Source organism: Sinocyclocheilus rhinocerous, unplaced genomic scaffold (genome assembly GCF_001515625.1).
Source record: "Sinocyclocheilus rhinocerous isolate Xijiao unplaced genomic scaffold, SAMN03320098_v1.1 scaffold148, whole genome shotgun sequence".
In the NCBI taxonomy this organism is placed as follows: Eukaryota; Metazoa; Chordata; class Actinopteri; order Cypriniformes; family Cyprinidae; genus Sinocyclocheilus; species Sinocyclocheilus rhinocerous.
Genome location: NW_015653472.1, coordinates 3239901 through 3256865, shown reverse-complemented (window position 1 = coordinate 3256865; position 16965 = coordinate 3239901). Strand labels below are relative to the sequence as shown.

At 37.8% G+C, this 16965-nt stretch overlaps 2 protein-coding genes across 4 annotated transcripts in view; both read left to right on the top strand.

Moving 5' to 3' along the window:
* The window catches only part of LOC107716077 (histone lysine demethylase PHF8), a 17387-nt gene extending 9094 nt beyond the window's left edge, over positions 1-8293 (top strand). The window contains exons 12-20 of the mRNA XM_016522397.1: positions 449-540; positions 635-801; positions 964-1049; positions 2768-2886; positions 3007-3329; positions 3444-3539; positions 3620-3729; positions 5353-5734; positions 5818-8293. Of these exons, the coding sequence (XP_016377883.1) occupies positions 449-540; positions 635-801; positions 964-1049; positions 2768-2886; positions 3007-3329; positions 3444-3539; positions 3620-3729; positions 5353-5734; positions 5818-5906 (1464 nt within the window). The 3' untranslated portion in view covers positions 5907-8293. The remainder of the gene's footprint in view (positions 1-448; positions 541-634; positions 802-963; positions 1050-2767; positions 2887-3006; positions 3330-3443; positions 3540-3619; positions 3730-5352; positions 5735-5817) is intronic.
* Positions 8294-8648: 355 nt separating this feature from the next.
* troap (trophinin associated protein) lies at positions 8649-16702 on the top strand. Of its 3 annotated transcripts, XM_016522571.1 has the most exons (19): positions 8649-8769; positions 8989-9063; positions 9297-9510; positions 9887-10241; positions 10323-10400; positions 10563-10669; positions 10790-10835; positions 10913-11052; positions 11184-11247; positions 11632-11741; positions 11826-11889; positions 12471-12601; positions 14516-14579; positions 14663-14730; positions 14938-15036; positions 15133-15240; positions 15337-15646; positions 15833-16008; positions 16325-16702. In XM_016522571.1, the coding sequence occupies exons 2-19, from the start codon at positions 9008-9010 to the stop codon at positions 16397-16399; spliced, it is 2265 nt and encodes a 754-aa protein (XP_016378057.1). In that variant the 5' UTR covers positions 8649-8769; positions 8989-9007; the 3' UTR covers positions 16400-16702. The 3 variants fall into 3 exon arrangements, with proteins under 3 accessions (XP_016378057.1, XP_016378056.1, XP_016378058.1); XM_016522570.1 differs by having other exon boundaries at positions 9887-10400; XM_016522572.1 differs by lacking the exons at positions 11632-11741; positions 11826-11889 and having other exon boundaries at positions 9887-10400.
* The last annotated feature ends 263 nt before the right edge of the window (positions 16703-16965 follow it).

Genomic DNA, 16965 nt, shown 5'->3' with positions numbered 1-16965 from the left:
ATCAAAGATTCCTGGAAAAAAATGTATCAACGTTTCCATATTAAGAAGCACAACTATCTATATATATATATATATATATTAGTAAACATTTATTTAAAATTGTAGTAATATAATATATTACTATAATATAAAAGTAATTTTGTTTAAATAAATGTAGCTTTGTGAGCATAAGAGACTTACCAATCTCAACCTTTTGAACAGTAGTGTACAGAATATTATTATGGTTGATTATTATTGTATATTCTCTGTCTGATATATTATTAAATTTCACTTCAAGTAAATTTGTTTTACAAATGTTTATATATACATATATATATATATATATACATACACTGATTAAGAAAAATGATTTTTATGATGGAACTAGTAACTAGCTGAAAAACTAGTACTGTTATGTTATACTTTTGCCTAATATCATCATTGTAAAGAATATAATTTGGCTTTTCAGCTTGAGCTGCCTAATGACTGTCTAGAAGATTTTGAAGAGAAGATCAACAAGGGCAAGCTTAAGCTTGTGCTGACTAATGGAAAGATACAAGGGTAAAACCGTTATCTTCACCCATTTCCCTGAAAAGAGTACTTAATGTTATGTGATGACACTTATTTTTAATACCTCTTCTTCTTCCTCTCTTAGGAAGAAGGGTCGTTCTGGCAGTGCAAATGGAGCCGGGAGTTCAATTCAACAGTTCCAGACCCACATGGCTACTTTGTCTGACTTTGACTCAGAAGACGAGCTTCAGATTGATGAAACCCCTCCACCTCGCCGTAGACCGTCTCTACCTAGCAAGAAAAAATTAGCTGGTAAAAGATTTCTCCCATTTATTGATCATGCTTTCATGATTTCTTTGTTTATGCATCATTTACTCACCTTTATATCATTCAAAACCCATAAGACTTACTTTTAAATTTAATAAGAGTAATATGTTGGTGCGGACTAATACTTCGCTCAATGGTCTCATAAAGGTCTACCAAGGAAACTACCTCGGGCCAAACCATGCAGCGACCCCCACAGAATCCGTGAGCCAGGAGAAGTGGACTTTGATATTGAGGTATGCAAGTCTGTTAGGCCTCGTTTACACTGCAGGTCTACATCTGCAGTGTAGATCTCGTTTACACTTGCCTATATCCGATTTTTTTGGCTGTCCGTTTACACGTTCTTTCAATTGTGACCCATATCCGATTCATGTCTTTACACTACCATCTGAAACATCGCGCATGCGTTGTTGTCATTTACCGCCTCCACATGTGCTTCCTCCTGAGAATAATGTGACCTGTGCTGACGAAACGAACCACAATGAGCAATTTAAAAAAATGACATTCTCCATTAAAAGACCTTCAAAATAATTTATGATTTGTTGGAATCAAACAAAAAAAATTACTGAGCTACACCCGTTTGAAGTCGATAGAGTGAAGTCTTTTCTTATTATTAATTACTATATTAATAATCACAATATAGCTATTTTTTTAAATCAAATGAAAAATTGTGTGTTTGATTGGTCCAGACGCTACATAATCTAAACTAAAGCATTCATGTACGAAAAACAAATAATCAAATGTAAAAATAACTTAAGTGTGTTCATTACAAATAAATTGATTATTAAAACTACAATAGCAGTTCAATGAAGTGCAGCGAGTGCTTCCCTCTTTTCTTTTATTGTTAGATTAACATTAATGATACAGACGTCCTATACTGTAATGCATGGATCTAATATAATGTTACACATCAGATGTTTTCCCCCAACAGTTCCCCAAGCGTTCACTGAAGACAGAACAGATTATGTTTGTGTGAATACTGAAATATTGTAATTCTGTATATGTGTGTATCGGGATCGCGCGCCATTATATGTACGCACTTCGGATGATAGTCAGCGCGAGAAGCGAGCGGAGAAAAGGTAATCCTCGCAGAAAATGTACAAATAAAGATCATTTTAGATGTTTAATTACTACTTGGAGCATTATTTCAAGTTTTTATTTTTTTTTTGCCTGTAGCTCAAAATAACCCGTACGAATTTACACTCATTTTGCCAGCACGGGTCACATACGTCCTATACTGTAATGCATGGATCTAATATAATGTTACACATCAGATGTTTTCCCCCAACAGTTCCCCAAGCGTTCACTTAAGACAGAACAGATTATATTTGCGTGAATACTGAAATACTGTAATTCTGTATATGTGTGTATTTATCGGGATCGCGCGCCATTATATGTACACACTTCGGATGATAGTCAGCGCGAGAAGCGAGCGGAGAAAAGGTAATCCTCGCAGAAAATGTACGAATAAAGATCATTTTAGATGTTTAATTACTACTTGGAGCATTATTTCAAGTTTTTATTATTTTTTTGCCTGTAGCTCAAAATAACCCGTGCGAATTTACACTCATTTTGCCAGCACGGGTCACATATGACGTCATTAAACCGCGGAGAAGTACCAAATTGTCGCAGATTTAATGACGCACAGAACGCAATGCCTCAGAAAATTCGATCTGCCTGTTTACATGACAGTCGCATTGGCACATAATCTGATTTATATCCGATTTATTTCCATATATGAATGAGGCCTGAAACCGATCTAGAAATATTCGAATGCATGCGTTTTTTTCCTGTTTACACTGTCATAGAACGGATCCGATCTGTGTCACATATGAGCAAAAAATCGGAATTGGGTCACTTTTAACTGACAGTGTAAACGGGGCCTTTTAGGCAAGCTTAAGATTCCTTTCTAGGTGTCTGGTTGTCACTGGTTTTATATCTTGTTGATAAATAGGAGGATTACACCACAGATGAAGAGATGCTCACAGTGCAGGGTGTGAAAGGCGGAGCAGGTGGGATTTTAGACTTGCTCAAGGCAAGCAAACAGGTGGCGGGTCTTGATTCTGCACTGAGGTACTTCACACGCACATTTTTATACTACATGCTGATCATTACTAACCTTTATCTCAAAGTAAAATATGCAGTTATGTACTTGCTGTTAGGCTCAATTCTACTAATTTTCCCCTTATCAAGTGAGGAAGCACCAGCCTCCCCCAGCACCCGTGATGCTATCCAGGGCATGCTCTCGATGGCCAACCCTCCATCTTCCTCATCCTCTTCCTCCTCCTCCTCCTCCTCTCCACTATCTATCTCTGGAGGAGGTGAGATGTTGGGGCTTATGAAGGAGAAAGGAGGGAGAGCTGGGTGGATAAGTGGAGTCAAGAAGAGTGAGAAAAAGACCACATTTCAGAGGCCAGGAAAACGGCCTATCAAACGTCCAGCACGGCACCTCAGTGATGAAGAAAGCTTGGATGAACAGGAGACCTTGGGTACCTGTTTTAAAGACTCTGATTATGGTGAGTTCACAGATTCTTGAACATTTACACCAGTGTTGCTAACATACTTAGCAGAGGAAATACTGCGACCCACAGTGATTCTGTTTAAAGGAGAATTTCCACCCTCTTCTGCAGTGTATCCATCACTAGAATCTGACGAGGAGGATCACATAAGCAAGTCAAAAATGAAAAGAAAGCGAAACTGGGATGATACACCCTGGAGTCCTAAAGGTATATGCGTTTATGATTTATGATTTTATAGCATTTTTTTCCTAAACTGCTCTAAACCTCATTTCTTCACACGTCCTCAGCCCGTGTGACCCCTACACTGCCTAAGCAGGAGCGGCCGGTGAGAGAGGGTGCAAGGGTGGCTTCTGTAGAAACTGGGCTTGCAGCTGCTGCTGCCAAACTGGCACAACAGGTGAGCTTTTGTCCCACACTATGCCAGAACTTCTATAGATGTGGACCATTACATACCATTACTTTGGATGTGCATCTTTAAAGGGATAGTCCACCTAAAAATGAAAATACTGTCATTAATTACTCGCCCTCATGTCGTTCCAAACCCGTAAGATCTTTGTTCTTCTTCGGAACACAAATTAAGATATTTTTGATGAAATCAGAGAGCTTTCTGACCCTGCATAGACAGCAAGGGTCCTACCACGGTCAAGGCCCAGAAACGTAGTAAAAACATCTTTAAAATAGTGCATGTGACATCAGTGGTTCAACCGTAATTTTATGAAGCTATGATACTTTTTGTGTGCAAAAAACAAAAATAACTTTATTCAACAATTATTCTCTCCCGAGTTACCATCTACTGCCATTATTGAGAGTAACACGATGCATGCGCGTGATGCTGCTGACGTTGAACACGCATGCGCTGCACCTTGTTTACGAGTAGAGGAAATCACGCACATGCATTGTATTACTCTCAATAATGGCGGTAGATGGTAACTCGGGAGAGAATAATTGTTGAATAAAGTTATTTTTGTTTTTTTGCGCACAAAAAGTATTATCATAGATTCATAAAATTACGGTTGAACCACTGATGTCACATGCACTATTTTGTCGATGTTCTTGGTACCTTTCTGGGCCTTGACCGTGGTAGGACCCTTGTTGTCTATGCAGGGTCAAAAAGCTCTCAGATTTCATCAAAAATATCTTAATTTGTTTTCCGAAGATGAACGAAGGTCTTACGGATTTGGAACGACATGAGGGTGAGTAATTAATGACCGAATTTTCATTTTTGGGTGAACTATCCCTTTAAAAGTGTTAAAAAAATGTTTTGTTTTTTTTTCAAAATAGCCTTTAAATGTAGTCAATATTTGTTCATGTCATGTTCATTTTAGTAACTTTTACTAAAATGGCATCTAATTTTAGTCTTTGAAAAATAACATTTTATTTGTCAAGGAACTGCAAAATTAAACTAAATATTAACTTTTTAAATATATGACATTGTATATATTAATTGACACATAAAAAAAATGTAAAAACCTGATCTCCTGAAATAAAACTACGCTTTAGTTATTCATTGTCCATGTTTTATGTGTTTTAGTTCATTGTTGCAGAAAAAGTGCTGTCACAACATGATCTACAGCATGTTTTGACTAATTGGATTTTTAAAACAATATTTTTTTTCTACAAAAAACATTACCATTAAACGTACACTATGGTTCAAAAGTTTGTAGTCATTAAGTTTTTTTTTTTAAAGATAAGTCTCTTGTGCTCAAACGCTGCATTTATTTAATCAAAAATACAATAAAAACGGTAATATTCTGTAATATTACTACAATTTAAAATAGCTGTGCTGCTTAATATTTTTGTGGAATCTTACTGACCCCAAACTTTTGTATATAAACATTAATAATATTTTTGTCAAATTTTTATCAATGCTATAATTTAATATAATTAAAATGATATAATTTGTCATTATGCTAATTTTTTTGTCTTGTCTTTATCGTTGATAATCAAAAAACGCTGTTTTCTCAGTATTTTCCTTGACAAGATTAACACTGAGATAAACATCTTGTTACTTTAATATCAGGAACAGCAGAAAACCATAACCAAGAGAAAATACACCAAGAAGAAGGTCCCTCAAGAGAAAGTACATTCTGCAGCTGCCCAACTCCAGCGCCAGCCGGACTCTGCACCCGTGTCTCCTCCTCTGCCCTCTGAGCCTCCTGTGGACTGCATAGTTGAGGAGAGGAGAGTGGAGGTGTACTCTGCCAGCTTGCTGGACCACGAGTACACAGCAGGACCAGGTCCGTTCAGCCCAGGGGGCCCAAGAGGAAGTGGTGCCATGGCCCCTGGCGTGTTCCTGACTTCAAGACGCCCCTCACTCTCTCCCCAAAACAGCAGCAGTTATTCTCCCTCTGCCCCCTCACCTGGAGGGCTGGCTACTCCAACGTCAGCAGGAGTGTGTCAAGGTAACTAGATTTACCGTACATTACCCATAAAAGGATAAGTGTTTGGAATCACATTGAAATTTTTTCACTCTTCATTCTCACAGGAAAACGTCCAAAGAAAGGACTTGCTACGGCTAAACAGAGACTGGGAAAGATTCTGAAAATACATAGAAACGGCAAGCTTCTTCTGTAGTTTGATAATATGGAGAGGAGACTGCAGGGAACAACAGAGGAGGAGAAAACTAATAAGGATCAGAGAGGACTTGAGTGATTGTGGTGTTAATTTATGTGACTGTTTTATGGTTAATGTTCTGCTAGCCTGGTTTTTATTTGCTTCATCGGGATGAAAAGTGAAAAGAATGGTAACTTGCTGTGAGAAAATTCAATTGAAATCCATTTAGCATGGTGTTTTAGAATAGAAATTCTATTTGAAAAGCAAATAGATCTAAACCGACGGATACAATAATGGAGTGATGACTGTATTGCTAATTGTTTTTCCATAATTTTCAGTGCTCCACCTCTGAAAACGAGCTGCGTACATGTACACTTCCCTTTGTTTCATAGTTATTAATTGACTTTTAGTTTTAACATTGTATATTTCTAGAAAAAAAGCTGAATTCTTAGGAGCACTTGATGTTAGATCCAATTGCCTAAAGCCATTGTAAACAAAAAGATTACATTGTTCAGAAGATCTCTGACTGGTTTATTTGAAAAATTGACTTGAGGATAAAAATAGGATTGAGGTTGTTGTTTGGCCTGAATTGTCAAAAGTCAATTTATAAATGGCACACTTTCTCATGGCTATTTGTCCCGGTCCAGTCTCCTCCTGAAGCCATGCATATTATTTGTTTACATGCTTCATTTAGTATCTATTCATATCAAATTATTTTATACCATCGAAGGCAATTTGATACACAATTGACCGTAATTGCTGTAGATTAAGTCCTGTAGTAAGGTCTCTTTGCTTGTTAAAATGTTTTTACTGTAATACTAACACATTTTTATCAACAATTGTATTTTAGATGTGTATATACTTTAAGTTTGTCATGTTTTGTTTGTTTTCCACTTAGCATGGGCAGCATAGTGTCCTGTCACCATTTGGCCAGGGTTATCTTTGCCATCTATAGTACAGCTTCATGTTTAATTGTAGAGGTTGAGTTCAGTGGTGGGCACGTTTTAGTAATTGTAGAGAACACAGAAATTGACTTTAGTGCAGTTTAAGATCATATGGCTGATTCTGTAGGTTCAGTGTACATATTTGGTGTTTTATTATTTTTTTATTATTATTAACTTTTTTTCTTTAGAAAGAAAGAAATTGCATTGGAATCTTTCTTGACACCTTGTACAAAAATACATGTTTTGAGGTAAGTAATAGCATACAAGTTGTTTAGTTCAGTTTTATTTGTATAGGATAATTATGCTGTTATTTTTCATTGACGCTTATGATATTAGCAATGTGATGAAGTTAATGTATTCTATTGCTACTTCAATGTTATTGTTCATTTTATTTTTTCCCCCACTTATCAATTTGAATGTCAATATACTTTAGTTTTGCTTTTTATATATAATACTCCATTCTAGAAGAGTAAAATGTAACATTTTCTTGTAATTTTATGTAATGGCAACAGTATTTTTTTAGTCTTCTCCTTTGACCATTATGTCAGAACCAAAAAATATTGATAAATTAGTGGGCCAGTGTAAATATTATTTTAGGTTTTTTTTTTTTCCTTCTTTTGTCCCCCCTAAAAATGTCACGGATCTTGTCATCATGCTATCCAAATGTAATTAGAAACATGTTTTGAGGTTTGTAGAAATTTGTTTTGAACGTGAAATAACGGAAGACAGTTGTTCGAATATTCTGGTAAAACTATAATTTTTTAGACATTTTCACATGATTCTGAAATTATTCTGGATATTTCTGTAATATTTTGAGTTTTTTGTACATTTATTTGATTTGTCATCTTCTTCACATCGTCTCTTAATGTTGCTACTTACACCCATATTTTACTAAACATCTGTGCCTTCAGTAAAGTCCCAAACATAGCGACCTCTCTTACTGAAACTGTGCATATCTGCACATCTTTTGATACTAGATTTAATTTAATGGCATCTCTTGTCTACTGAGACAGCTATTCAGGATTTCTGGCCATTGACATTGAAAAACAGGAATGATGTGAAGCAAGATGTGCAACAAAGAAAGTGTTCAAAAACCTCAAAATATGCGAGGACTGACTTTTAAATATGTTCTTATTAAAACTTACATTTACTTAAGTTATTCTCTTCTTATTACCTGAAGTTAATTGTGTGCATTTTAGGATTTATTTATCTTTTAACCATTTTCTTGTCTGCTAAAGTTTATTTTGAACAATTAATGTTGATCACACAGTTCCTCTCAGGGTTTATTTTGTAACTAATATCATTTTGATAGAATCGTTTAAAAAGAGCAACAGTAGTGTTAGGAGTTCACATTCAGGACCAGTTAAAAACCAAGTAAAATTTGAACCCATTTAATATTTATAATTGGACGTTGTCTTTTGCTATTGTCACCACCTTTGGTTTTTGAAACGGCTTGAGCAGATTTTTCCAAATGACCTCTATTAAAAGATATTCTTAAAAAATTGTTTGCATTTTTGTCATTATACGCCTATTTTCGTCTGCAAGTGTCATGTAGTCTCTCACGTGCTTAGTGGGTCAACTCCACATTTACCCGCGAACAAGCTTCTTTGACTCTTGCAGTAGTTCAGACGTTAAATTATGAACCCAAATTATTATATAAATTATGAAATGGAATGAACGGCACAAACGGGATTAGTCACGTGATTTAAAGCCGCATCTCCGTTGCCGTTGTAGTGTTAATGGCGGTCAGCGATTGGCTGATGCCACGTCTCCGTCAGCCAGTCAAAACGCGCGCTTTTTACAAACCACTCCGGAAGTCAGCACGCTAGTGTTGTTTTCTAGCCTGGGCCAGGAGAGAGTGGCTTGGTGTGGAAAGTCCTGTAGCTTGAAAACAACATAAAAAGCTGCAGTTGTCGGCTACTGCTTAAGCCCAGGTCTTGGTACGTATGTGTGGGTTATTAAAAATATATACCTACCGTCTTATTCACATTGAATATGACTTTATACATAACAACTAGGTACTCAAGAGTTTGCGTATTAGCAGTTTTCTGACGCTGTACACTGCTAGTTATATAGTAGTGAAGTTTTTAATGATTGAGCGAACATTTCTTCGTTAAGGAACGTTTTATGACCACTTTCAAGAGCCGTCTTGTTTATAGGCACTGAACCCCTCTCGAGATGGCGTCCTCAAACACTCTGAGACCCCAGAACAGAAGTCAGCAGGATCATTCAGGGTGAACTGATCATGAATTAATCATATTTTACCCTCTAATTTGCAGTACTGTAATGGATTTGATATCACCTTGCTCAGTTTTTGAATAATTCATTAGTCATTTGTTTTGTAATTTTTTTAAAACCAATAATAATCAGTTTAATGACTGAATATTTCATGTAAGTATTAAAATTGAATAATCTTACAGTGATGCTATGGTGTTGATTTCTGAACCATTTCTTTCAATGCCATTAGGATCTTGAAGCTTCAAGAGTTGAAGACAAAAAGTGCTTCCTCTAAAAGAAGATCTGAGAATTTGGACCCCAATACCTCTGCTGAAACTGGAAAAGGAGTCGGTAAACTCAAAGGTGTCAGCAGGCTTCCAGTCCTTGCCAAATCTCTGCAACCAGCTCTAAGTGAGCTCTCCCAAAATCCCAGTCACAACAGATGGGAACAGAGTGCTCTTACAGTAAGGATACCACAAAAGTGTTATTTTAGTTTTATTTATATACTTGTATATTTTTTTATTAATATTATTAGAATATTACAATTAGCTTGTATTTTTATTTGTTTTCATTTTAATTTTAGTAATTAATATTTTAGTAACATGTTTTTTAACATGTCTATATATCTTTAATTCTTTTCATTTCAGTTTTAGTTTTAGTAATTTTAGTACTTGAACTAATAAAAAATTAGAGCTGTTTCCTAGGCAACTACCTGAAGTAAGTTCTAATTCTAATATTTAAACAGATTTGTTTTGAATACCAAAAATGATTTTTAATAGTTTTAGTTAACAGTACACTACTACACTGTGACATAATGATTTCTTTTTCATTTGTCTTCAGAGTAAAGCTCAGAAAAAAAGGATCTACACCAAACCTGTTCCTTTCAATTTGTCCCAGTCACGCACACACAATCAGAGAAACACAGCCATTCCTCTAGGACAAGTGTCCCTGACGCCTTCTACCCGACTAACACCAGGGGCAAAAGTGAGGAACTTGAATCAAAGTGCCAAAACTGAAACTTCAAGTAATAAAGCTATGACATCAGGTGTCCTCAGGGCTCAGGCTAACAAATCACATCAACTGCATCCTGGTAGTCATGCAGAATATGTGGCATCAAATAAAGACTCCAGTGATGTTCACCCATCTTCACATGAATCCGGATGCTGCAGTCACACTGATTTAAGTTCACGTTTAGGTAGCATCACTCTTGTACAATCTAAGATTCCGGAAGACTCAGGTTTGAGTAATTTATGTAAAACTTCACTCATTAAAGTAGATGTTAATTCTGATAATCAAGCACCAAAGGACAAGCACTGTCTCCCATCAACAACACAAAGCCATGTTAACACTAAAGGTGAGTGACATAATATCAGATCTTTTCTTATTGTGTCAGTGTTCAAGTTCGATCTCAACGGTGTTCAAGTTCGATCTCAACGGTGTTCATAGTTTTTCTTTTAATTTAGCCACTGGTTGTTTATAATTAATGTATGTAAATATGAGTCAAATCTTTCATCAGCTGTGCACAATGTCCTCCCATGTGAGGGATCGAGTGCTTTTGGAGCACAATGCATGATGCCACGTTTATCTACCTGCCCCCCTGGACCAGGAACCTTCAATAATCTGGTTAGAAATTGTAGATCTTAGTAATAAAACCAAAGTGTTTACCGACCTTTCATGATGATCATGACAGTTGTCTTTTCAGTCTACTATGTGCTCTGGTGCTCATGTATTTTGATCTTGTAGCCTCAAAGAGTTGTGAAGAAGAGTCATAGCCTAGATGTCATCGCAGGTTAGTTCCTTTTCAGAGACTCAAGCTTTCCTCAGAATCACAGAATGTAAGCTTTTTCTTTCTCCTATCATCTCAAGACAAATCTGGGCCGTTTTCCCCTGACCCATCAGCACTACGTAGTATTCTACAGAGTGATGGAATGAGACTCGGGGAGCACATTGGAGCAACACCCAGAGCATCAACTTGTCCTACTGGCAGAGGAACCTCTATTTATTCTGTGAGTCCATTCCATTGTCCAATGTCCCTTCACACATTGATAATGATATTTTACTTCTGAGTGGACTGTTTAGGCAGAATAAGTTGTGAGATAGAAGAACTGATTCTTAATAGCTACCTTGTCCACCTCAGGCTCAAAGAGTACCTGCCAAAAAGACTCAAAAAGAAGCTCCAGCAGAGGCCAAAAGCCCTACAGGTATGTATTACAATTTGGTACAGCAGCAAAGTTCCTTGATTATTACGCCGGAATGAGAGTATAGTTCCTAGCCATATCGGCCTAGAAAATCGCAACTTTTCATTTTCCGTCAGTCTTAGTACACGATGTAACTACAGAAGAGTCAAGTTTTAAATAGGAAAAATATAGAAACTCATTGGTCATTTTTGAGCGAGATGCTAACGGTCTAATTCGATTCAATGATCTATGCTAAGCTACAGCTAAAAGTGCTACCGCCAGACCCGGAGATCGGCTGAATGGATTCGAAAACGGTTAAACTCAACTGTTTAACTCTAGGGGAGTTGAAAAATGAGTGTTCCTTTAACAAATTGTGTTCATTAATCTGTGTATGGTTTGTGCCTGCAGGAAGTGCCTTCTCTCCTGATCCATCAGCGCTTCGTGGTATTCTACAGTTCAGTGGAACAACACCTCATGCACCAACCGGCCTTACAGGCAGAGCAACTTCTGTTTACTCAGTAATGCCCAGTCACATTTGTTGTCTTAACATTTGAATTTTGAATGCTAAAAAAATAAGGTTTGAAATACCTTGTTCAATTCAGGCTCAAAGAGTGCCAGTTAGAAAACCTCAAACAGATGATTCAGCAGCTGTCAAAGTTCCTGCAGGTAATCTAGCCCATTTATTTTGCATTAAATGAAGTGTAGTCACTTCTGCTCAAATCAATACTTTTATTCAACACGGATACATTAAATGCATCACAAGTGACAGTAATGACATTTAAAATGTTATAAAAGATTTCTATTTCAAATAAATGCTGTTCTTTTTAACTTTCTATTCAAAGAATCCTAAAAAAAAATGTATCATGGTTTCCACAAAAATATTAAGCAGCACACCTGTTTTCAACACTGATAATAAATAAATGTTTCTTGAGCCACAAATCAGCATATTAGAATGATTTCTGAAGGATTATGTGATACTAAAGACTGGAGTAATGACTGCTGAAAATTCAACTTTGCCATCACATATTTTAAATTGTAATATTTCACAAAATTACTACTTTTATTGCATTTTGATCAAATAAATGCAGCTATGTTGGGCATAGGAGATTTCCTTCATGACCCCAAACTTTTGAACGCCAGTGTATACTGATATGTTACAGCACCATTTACAGACTGTGTTATTATGCAGTGCTTTCCCCCCATAAGGCTGATATGAATGTCATGATTCAAAAATAATTTTCCTTTAGGAAGTGGTGTGTCCTTCTCCCCTGACCCTGCAGCCCTGCGCAGTATTCTACTGAATGAAGGTGTGAGGGCTGGTGGAGCAACACCCAGAGTTTCCACCTGTCCCACTGGCAGAGGAACTTCCATTTATTCTGTGAGTCTGCTCGGATGGATTCATTTACATTTACATTTATTCATTTGGCAGATGCTTTTATCCAAAGTGACTTACAGCCGAGGAATACAACAAGAGTAAAAGCTAGGAAGAATAAGAGAATAGAAAAAGTGAAGGCATAGAATTTTTTTTTTTTTTGAGGAAACAGTTAGATGCTCACAGAAAAAATGAGTTTTCAGTTGTTTCCTGAAGATTGTGAGGGATTCGGCTGTCCGGATGAAGTTGGGTAGGTCATTCCACCAACAGGGTACTGTGAAAGAAAACGTCCTTGAGAGTGATTTTATGCCTCTCTGCAATAAGACCACGAGCCTCCGCTCATTTACTAACCGCAGGCTCCTGTAGGGGATGTAGACACATGGGAGAGAGTGGAGGGTGCAGAGCCCGTGGCTGTTCTGTAGGCAAGCACCAATGTCTTGAACTTGATGCGAGCCACAACTGGAAGCTAGTGCAGAGAGATGAGAAGGGCTCTGTTGGGCTCATTGAAAACAAGATGTGCTGCTACATACATACAAAGATTAATTTGCAGTGATCTGATTGCACATGTTGGAAGTCCAGCCAGAAAAGTATTGGAATAGTCCAGCCTAGAAATGACAAGGGCCTGGAAGAGAAGCTGTGTTGCATGCTTTGTTAGGAAGGGTCTGATCTTCCTGATGTTATGTAGTGCAAACCTGCATGATCGTGCTGTTTCTTTAAAGCTTAGCTGATCATCAAGGATCACCCCAAGTCTCCTGGCCAAACTCAATGGGATTATCGTTGATGAGCCCAGTTGGATGGTAAACTGGTGCTGTACTGATGGGGTGGCTGGGAAGATGAGAAGCTCTGTCTTTGCCAGTTTGAGTTGCAGGTGATGTTCTGTCATCCATGCCAAGATGTCCGTCAGGCAGTCTGAGATCCGAGCAGGTACTGTTGGATCATCTGGTTGAAATGAGAGGTAGAGCTGAGTGTCATCAGCATAGCAGTGGTAGGAAATACCATGTGCCTGAATGATAGGTCCCAGTGATGTAGTATATATAGAGAAGGTTAGGGGCCCAATAACTGATCCCTGAGGAACCCCAGAGACCAATAATTTGGATACCTCTCCTCTCCAAGACACCCTGAAGGACCTACCTGTGAGGTAAGACTCAAACCAATGGAGTGCAGTTCCGGTGATGCCCAGCGATGAGAGGGTGGACAGAGGGATTTGGTGATTAACAGTGTCGAACACAGCAGATAGATCTAGAAGAATGAGAACTGAAGATTTCGACTCAGCTCTTGCACTCCATAGCGCTTCAGTGACTGACAGCAAGGCGGTTCTAGTTGAATGGCCACTTTTAAATCCAGATTGGTTATTGTCCAGCTGGTTTTTCTGTCAGAGGAAGGAAGACACTTGGTTGATCACAACGCGTTCAAGTGATTTTACGATGAACGGGAGGAGAGACACGGGCCTGTAGATTTCAATAAGTGAGGTCTCTAGTGTAGATTTTTAAGCAGTGGGGTTACCTGAGCCTGCTTGAATGCGGTAGGAAAAATGCCTGTGAGAAGAGATGTGTTGATGTGTGTGAGTGAAGTCAGAAGTGCAGGGGAAATAGATTGTAGGAGATGTGAGGTGATCGGGTCTAGAGGGCAGGTGGTAAAGTGGCTGGAGAGGATAGGTTTAGAGACTTCATCTTCTGTAAGAGGAGAAAAGATGGTCAGCTCTGTGATTGTTTGCTGTGAGTTCCTGGGTGAGTCGAGCCGAGACCAGACTGCTGTTGGATGTGGTTTTGTTTGTGAAGTAATTAGCAAAATCGTCTGCTGTTAGAGAGGTGGTGAGAGGTGGCAGAGGGGGACAAAGGAGAGTATGTTTTGAAGAGATTCAAATTCCAATTGTGTGCCATAATGAAGGTGTTTAGAATCATGCAATTTTCTTTACTTTAGGCCCAGAGAGTCCCAGTGAAGAAGAATAAGCCTGAAGTCGTTGCAGCAGCAACATCATCTCCGTGTAAGTTTGACTCTCCAGTGTTTCTTCCCCTTCAACATCATGTTTTCGACCCTGTAAACCACTGTTTCTCTGCTGTGGTGCAGGTGCAAATAGAACACCAGTGATGAAATGGACACCGCAGCGGGTCGCAAACACCAAACCACAGTCAGTGGTGAGTGTTCTCTTGTCTTGTCTCATTGTTTTGTACAGTATCCATTGGCATAAAGTTGTTTTAATTCAAGGCTGTGAAAAGTTTTCAATATCCTCTGTTTTTCTTTTTCTTTTTTTATTATTTATTTTCTTTTAATTTTTTGTGTGTGTGTGTTCTGTTTTGAAACTATTTGTATCCCAGGTTTATGTTTACTGTTTCTGTTTACAGAGGAAGCTTTGTACTGCCCAAAAGATGTCCAGTTTAAGGGGCTCCCCAGGTTTGCATGAAGCCCACAACCCCAGCACTGGACTCTTGGTGTGCCAGGAGGTAAAACAGTCCCATAATGCAGAACCCTTTTAATTTCTTTCTTGATTTCTACATGATAAAATGGCAGGTTAACACTGGGTGTTGAATGTGTTATAGGGGGAAGATGTCGTTCAAAGGTTATTTGAGGACCAAGAGCAGATGAACGATGACCAGATAGACCAAGATGACATTACTTCACAACAGTTACTGAACAGCCATCAAACTGTACGATTGATTTAACTCTAAAACATTAATTTATGCATCACTGATCAATTTCTTGATGGCCTAAAAGCAAACTCACATGATCTTCTCTTCATGCAGACTGAAACGCAGTCAACAATTAAAGAAAATTCCGATTCGAATCATTGTCACACTAAGGACGAAGGCAAGAAAACAGCTCAGCCTTTCATACAAGCAGCACACAGAGGGTCAGTCATCGTTTTCTCATCAAGCCAAAGACTTGGATCAGACCGGTCTCAGGATACTCTGAAGACTCCTGGGACAGGTGAACCTCTGCAGCTCCTTGAAGGCCAGCTTGCATCCCATAATGCACTACCACTACAATCAGACCAAAGCAATGGATCACAGATCAATCCCAGCTTAGACCTGCCTAAACAAAGCCAATCAAAAGGTAAGCATTCCATCCAAAGTGAAACTAATATTAACCTTTTTTCTATTTTCTTGTAACATGCAGTGCTGCAAATGGCCATTTCTGTCCAGTGTTATATTTTATATATATATTTTACACATCCTGAAAACTTTTAAGCAGTTGTAGAAGTGCATACTGCATTAAATGCATTTCCACATCTGTCTGTAGCTCCTACTGTCACGCACTCTACTGCTGTGTCTGCTCTGCGGCGGAGTCATACTCCTCTGGAGGAGATGTTTCTGCATGAGGAATGTGCTACGTATACTTCTCGCCTGCTGTCCTGCCCACTGCAGCCCCGCTGTGGCAACCCGGTGGCTGCCACACTTCTGTTTCAAGACTCTACAGTGAGTGATCATTGTGTTTTGAATTGTGCTTACTAAACTGGTTGTCAAGCTGAATAGCTGTTAATACATCTTGGGTAACACTTTATTTGAAGGTGTCCTTGTTACACATGTTACATGTACTGTACTTACTATTATAATAACAATTATGCATAATTACATGTAAGTAACCCTAAACCAAACCCTAATCCTAACCCTAACCATATAGTTAGTACTTGTAGTTAATTAATATTACTCGGTACTTAAATGTATAATTACACTGTAACAAGGACACCTTAAAGTAAGGTGTAACCACATCTTATCTCTGTCTTCTCTACAGTGTTTTTTACCCATTGGCCTGTCCTCTCCTGTACGTCTGAGTCCTGTCCCTTCAGGTTCCTCTATCAGAGCATAAAGGGAGATGTCCCACAACACATTACACATGTCAGTCTGTGTATGTAAGACTGTCTGAAACCGTATTTCTAGTTGCAATTTTGATACAGTCCGATGTATCTGGCTACAGTTTCCACAAGCAGCAAAGTCTTTGATAGACCCAATATTTGGTGGGATTCAGTGTTGACAACGTAACTGAATGCAAAATCTCTAAATATTGAACACTTTCATAATTTTTACACTGAATTTGTCACTGACTGGAAACACTGTGCGCTTTCCACTTGTCTCTTGTATGAAGTGTATAATAAATGTACATATAAACATTTAAGTTTTGTCATAAATTTTAGTTCTTTTTTTCTTGAATTATACTATTGCAATGTTGTAGATGTGCTTTATGCAATCGTTTAATATTATTTGGTGCTGGAGCTTTAATACACTAAAATATTAGACTTCATTTTCATTTAAAATTCATTAAGGATATTCTTATTTTGAAGAGTTTTTTTTAAATCATATCAAATTATATAAAAGTATATTCTATAACAAATTATTATATTATATAATAATTATTTAAAAATTACAATTATATTG

Excerpts from the sequence above, each read along its gene's own strand:
- troap (XM_016522570.1), top strand. The coding sequence starts at position 9,008 with ATGGCGTCCTCAAACACTCTGAGACCCCAGAACAGAAGTCAGCAGGAT. Across the intron at positions 9,064-9,296 it reads AGTCAGCAGGATCATTCAGG|GATCTTGAAGCTTCAAGAGT; the intron begins GTGAACTGATCA and ends CAATGCCATTAG. Across the intron at positions 15,241-15,336 it reads TACTGAACAGCCATCAAACT|ACTGAAACGCAGTCAACAAT; the intron begins GTACGATTGATT and ends CTCTTCATGCAG.